The 6,000-nt window shown below is 35.8% G+C and overlaps 1 protein-coding gene across 1 annotated transcript; it reads left to right on the forward strand.

Moving 5' to 3' along the window:
• The first annotated feature begins 282 nt into the window (after nt 1–282).
• LOC110691550 (uncharacterized protein At2g39795, mitochondrial-like) lies at nt 283–4,729 on the forward strand. Its single transcript, XM_021868487.1, has 3 exons — nt 283–759; nt 2,995–3,326; nt 4,325–4,729. The coding sequence occupies exons 1-3, from the start codon at nt 634–636 to the stop codon at nt 4,488–4,490; spliced, it is 624 nt and encodes a 207-aa protein (XP_021724179.1). The 5' UTR covers nt 283–633; the 3' UTR covers nt 4,491–4,729.
• Nucleotides 4,730–6,000: the final 1,271 nt, after the last annotated feature.

A 6,000-nucleotide genomic window follows, 5' to 3' on the forward strand; every position in this document is an offset into this window, starting at 1 on the left:
CTTTTTCCTTCACATCTGCATTTGGACCTTGTTCAACTTCCAATTCCTCGCTAACCCTGAGTAATTCGACCACTTTATCCTCTTCCCTAAGCATGACAACCAGTTTAGGCGGAGCACAATTGCAGGAAACATGCTTCACCCAAGCAATTCTTGTCGTCCAAAGATATATGCCGCAATGATACAGACAAAAATTCAGACCTAGCCATGAAAACAGAGAGAGAGAGGGTGAATAGAGAAATTCAGAGGTTGAAGATGAAACAGGGATGAAATTAGGGTTTTAAAAAGGGGGAAATCGAAAGGAGGGAAAAAAGGGGGAAATCGAAAAGAGGGAAAATCGAAAGGGTATTAGTGTAAAACATGACAATTTAACCAAGATTAACCATAGTTAGTCTTTTAAATGAATTAAAGTATCAATTCTGTCACCATTAGCTTAGCTTAATTAATTGTTGATTACTGTTGATAAAATTTTTTTAAGCCCTTTACCAAAGAGAAAAAAAATAAATTGGATGTTACCACTGATAATTTCCCAAAAATAATTTAAATAAGCAAAACAAATGCCCTTGAATCTCGACTCCTTTAACTGAGTTGTGGAAGAATCTGGAGTAGTACTGGTAGTCATAGCAGTAGTCGAGAATGCGGAACGTAAGAGCAATGCAAACAGTACTCAAGAATCGGGAAGCCGCCAAAGCCAAAGTCTTCGATTTACTCAAAATCTTGCAGTCTGAAATCACTCACGAACTCTCTTCTCCCTGCTTTCAAGTATTTCTTCCTCTCTCGTTCCTCAATTTTTCTTGATTTTTCTTTTTAGATTATGCAATTTCTGTAATGTGCCTCTTTCATTGGCAATTTGTGAACTGATTTTAGGGTTGTTAGTTATTGATGTATACTATACTTGAATTTTGATTGTTTTTTTTTGAGTAATTTATGGGTTTTCTGCCAATTTGTGATTGGAATTGTGTTAAAGTTTCGAAATTTTGAAACCCTTTTATTTATTTCGAGTATTTTTCATTTTTTCCGTATTCTTTGTAGCAAGGCAATGACCATTAGCTTAGGATAAAAGCCAGTGCTTTGTTAAGTTGTTGAAGAGTCTAAAACATTGAAAATCCGAAAGTTGTTTGGTTGGCAAAAACACGGTGCGAAGCTGCTTATGTAGCCCCTAAACTTTGATTGAGAAATTCGGCTTATAGGGATAAATAGATCATACCCTGTAGACATTATTTTTAAGGATGAATCCTATAACATGTTCCATACACTCTCTTCGTGTTGGAATAATAAGCTACATGTGAGAGTATTTGATTGATGGTTGATGTATAAGAAATTGTGATATAATACCAGAACTACGATAAAAAGTACTCAGTACTTAGCAGTTAAGGTATCAATCGGTGTGATTGAGAAGTTCGTGAATTAAATTACTGAAATTAGAGAGTAATTTATCTTGTTTTGTGACAACTGAATATAGAGACATGGTCTCTTATTGAGGACAGGGGAGTATTCGTTATGAAATGTTGGACTTACAAGATTATACAAGGTATAATTACAAAAATGAGAAATCATGCCAAGATGGAAGCCGTTTGTTGTTGTCCTCTATGATTTAGTTGTCAACTCAGGTTAGAAAAACATACCAAGATGGGTCCACTGTGGCACCGTCCAGTCATCCACCCACCAATTTAGGAGTGATGATTGTTGAAGTTATAGAACCCTCGAGAGGGATAGCATGAAAAAGATGTAACATCAAAGTCAAACGCCTTTGAGACTGCTTGATTTGCACTCTAACTCTAGGGAAAACTATTGTCTATCAGTGTCTTATTTTAAGGTGGAGAAAAATGCTTATTGGGAATGTGAATTTGATACAGCCGCTTAATTGCTAGACTCATGGCTTTAGTACCATTTAAGGGAAGAACTTTAATGGGAATTTAAAATGTACTTCAGCTGTGTGTTTTGCTACTTGCAGAGTTTACTGTGAGAAGCTTACTACAACTTGCTTATGCATAGAATGCTTGAAATTTTTTGATAGGTAACATCTACAAAGGCAAATAGCCAAATATTATTCACGGTACAATAGGATAAATATCAGTTAGTTCCAACCTTTTAATTTTTGGACATGGTCATCTTTAAGTGTTATATCTGTTGAGGAAAAGGGATCCTGTAGATAACTTGATATGAGCAAAGCAATTTCAGACTTTAGTTTTTGAGAGAAAAAGAGAAAAAGAGGGGGGGGGGGTTTAAATGCTTTGAGAATTCTGCTTAGCTGTGGACCTAATCGATCTGCACCCTTTGTTTCAGTAGCAATGCATTGTGGCCTTGCCTACCTAAGTCCTAGACTCCTAGTTAATGTTTGTGCTAAGAGGTAAGTAGTGCGTGTTAAGTCTTTGTTTGTGCACATAATCTTGGTTGTGCAATGAAAACCCCGGCCTACTACCATTGGTTTGAAAGGGGAAGTCCAGATGTGATTCATTGTTATAGTTGAAATTTACCAGGAAATTCGAATATAAAATGTCTCTTACTAGAAGAGAGAAAGGAGAGTGAGAGAAGGGTATTATATCTTGTATACATATTGTTTAGTAATCCTTAAATGGTTTGTGCTTTGGGTTGCAAACCTGTGGAGAAAAAGTGAAGTAAATGGTTTCTGTATTGGGTTGCTTATAGTAAGCTATATTACTATATATACAGAGTTGTTTATGCTGAATGAACTAGTCTTTTGCTTCTCTGGAGTACATGTTATCATTAAGAATTTTCTCTGGCTTCTATTTGACATGCTTATTCGAGTACAAACGGATTATATTTATATGCAATTCACATGGGGCTATCTTTCAGCAATTCATCAAAAACTCAATTAATTTCTGGAAGTGCCAGAGACCAAAGCTCGGCTTGAAGAGCTTGCTCTTTCCTGTCTTTCTTTCTTTCTTTTTTTTTTCCTAGACTCCTATTGCTTTAGTTGATAACTTGATACCATGCTGCTTTGATGCCTGACCTTATAACTTATTCCTGGAACAGAATTATCAAGCTGGTTCCCCAGGAGATTTCACAGTGGAATGGGATACTTCAAATTCTAATGATGTAGTATTGCGAAAGAAATGTGATACTGGCGAAGATGTTGCTGTTTCGGCTTTACTTGGTCCACCAGATTATGCAAGAGATGGTACATACCCAAGGGGTGTTCTTATGAAAGTGTGCATAAAAAAGCCTGGCTTAAGTTCACTTCTCCACTTCAAGTGCGAAGTTACCAATACAGGTCATTCTGGCCCAGAATTTAATATCCATTCTGCAGATTATCTAAGATCAACAAGCTCTACAGGTCCTAAAAATTACAAGGCCCCCTCGTTTAGGTAAATCTATGTTGTCATTGTGATTAACAAGCTCTTTTAGTCAGTTTATTCAAAATTATAGGATTGCATGTTAATTGTTAATCTCTAAATTAAATTCACAATTTTCATTTTGGAGTGTCCAGGGAATTTTTTACATCTCTATCCCATCAATCTTTTTATCTATCCCTCAGTATTCTCTCTTATTTTCTGTTTACATAAATTCAGTTCTTCATTCAACATTTAACAACTTTTTGATCTCCATGTCAACCCCAATAAATAAAGTTAAATATTGGACTGAGGTAGTAATAATTTGCTTACAAACATTCTTATTTCCTTGTATCCGCCCCATTTCTTTGCCATTTTGGATTAGTCACTTTTGACCTTCAGGGAGGGTTGATCAGTGGGATTGGTTGAATGACCTAATGTAATGGTCATCAATTATTCATCATGCTTGATTTCCAATGTGCAGCATTTTTCTAGTCCGTGTTATACTTCGTTTCATCTAGTTATATTCTTCTTTGTTTATGATGTAAAAGACACTGACTTTTTATCTTCTTCCCTAGTTTGTATTTGTCATTCCTTAATATTGCAGAATTAGAGCCTTGTTCCGGACAGTATATAGATATCCTCTGACTTGTACAGTGGATTCCACTTACTGTATTAAATTGCAGCTTCGAGCCTTGTTTATTGCCTTCTTTAAAACCATTTTTCAACCCTCCTTCCATGCTTTTGAGGATGAACATCAACACCATACTGTTATAAAGTCTTGATAGAGGCGTAAGCAAATAGATGCAACTGTTCCTAATGTTGAAGTTGTAACAGTTCCTAATGTTGAAATTGTTGGGGGGGGGGGGAATATTTTGTTGACCAAGCACCATAAAAGTTTAGTATTTGATCTAATGTTAATTATCTTTTATTCAGTACATTTACAGTGAAATTGACCCTCGTTTATCCATGAGAAGAAGATTTCCTGTTCAATGTTTATATTCTGATATCCATTTATGGTTCTACTTCTTCAGTGAATTAGACTCAGATCTTCAAGATGCATTCAGAGACTATTTACAGACGAAGGGCATTGGAGAAAGCTTGATGAACTTCCTTTTAGTACACATGCACAAAAAGGAGGAAAATCAGTATGTTAACTGGCTGCAGAAGCTTCAAGGATTGTTATCTCAAGGTGATTGATCGTAAGTTACGGAGAGAATGATCTTGACATTCTTGTCTCAGATGTTAGCATGAAATTTTATGTATATATAAACACGGCAAGGTTATTTTTGGCTACCTGGTTAGACATTGTGATCTAGTCCTTGCTTTATTGTAAGATAGCATGATTTAGCTGTCATGTTGTTCTTATGAAGCTTCATAGAAAACTGACTTACCGAGAATTATTCAATTCTGAGCACGTTGGATTTCATCAGGATTCAGGAGGAACTTTCCTACATTTATGGTAGTCGTTCACATTATTTTTTGAATTGGCACATTGAAGACCTTCCATACCCGAGCTGGCGCAAGGCGGTCTTAACCATCCACGATTATACAATTGACCGAATTATAAAAATCCTATAAATATTAAATAGGGGTGCCAAAAATGGCAAAAGAGAAAGAAAAAAAAAAAAGTTTAAAATGGACAGTTGCAGAATACTTTCTTTTTGGAATATATTAACGACGTCGTTAATTTGCTATGTTCCTTGGCTTTTCAACAAAAAATGTCATTAATATGCTATTCGCTAGATTTTCAACAAAATTTACTTTGATTTCATCTAATATAAAATTCTTCATCTGGGGTTTGAATTCAAAGTCAAACCATCGAGAATTGAATTAGAACTTTAGCTCTCTCCATTTTCTTTAATTTAGGGCTTGTTTTAGATTTACTAAAAACAACAAAATTGATTGAGAATCAGAGAATGAATTGAATCGAATTGAATTAATTGGAGTTGAACTAATTGAATAAAGTTGAAATGAATTGTTTGTTCAACTAAATAAAGCTGAAATGAATTGTTTGTTTAACTGAATACAGCTGAAATGAATTGTTTATGAGAGAAGAAAATTATGCACTGAACTTATTGGAGCTGAATTGAAATTAAGCTGAACAAATCGTGCCCTCACTCCTTTTTTTTTTTTTTTTTTTTTTTTTTTTTTTTTGGAAAAAATATATGGTTTTATGATTTAAATTTTTTTTTTCTCTTGTTTGGATCAATTACACTCCTTATAATTTTTTTTTTAAATTTTTTTTTTGAACATCTCACTTATTTAAAAAATAGAATAAAATTTGGGAAAATAATACTCCGTAACTTTCTTTGTATCGTATTTAGAAAGGGACTTGTTAAACATCGCCCGCGTTTTTCTACATAAAGCCCACATTTTTTAAAAATTTTGACATTATTGCCCTTGTTTTAATTTTTACCGAAATTGAAAATTTTCACTCACCAAAAATGTGGAGCAGGACTGGATCGCCGAGTGAAACCGAAGAGCCCTCAACGTCGGCTAGATGCACCGGAGAGACGCCGTTGACGCCGGAAAAGGAGGTACGAAGCCATCTAAAACCACGAATTGGCGGCTGGCGTCCTGCCGGGACGCCGTGACCGTAGTGGTGGCGCCTAGCCAGGACGCTGCCTCCGTAGGTAAGGCGCCTGGCCAGGACGCCGCCACCGTGGCCGTAGCGTCTGGCCAAGACGCCGCCACCATGAAAGCGGCG

Source organism: Chenopodium quinoa, unplaced genomic scaffold (assembly GCF_001683475.1).
Source record: "Chenopodium quinoa cultivar QQ74 unplaced genomic scaffold, ASM168347v1, whole genome shotgun sequence".
Classification (NCBI taxonomy): domain Eukaryota; kingdom Viridiplantae; phylum Streptophyta; class Magnoliopsida; order Caryophyllales; family Amaranthaceae; genus Chenopodium; species Chenopodium quinoa.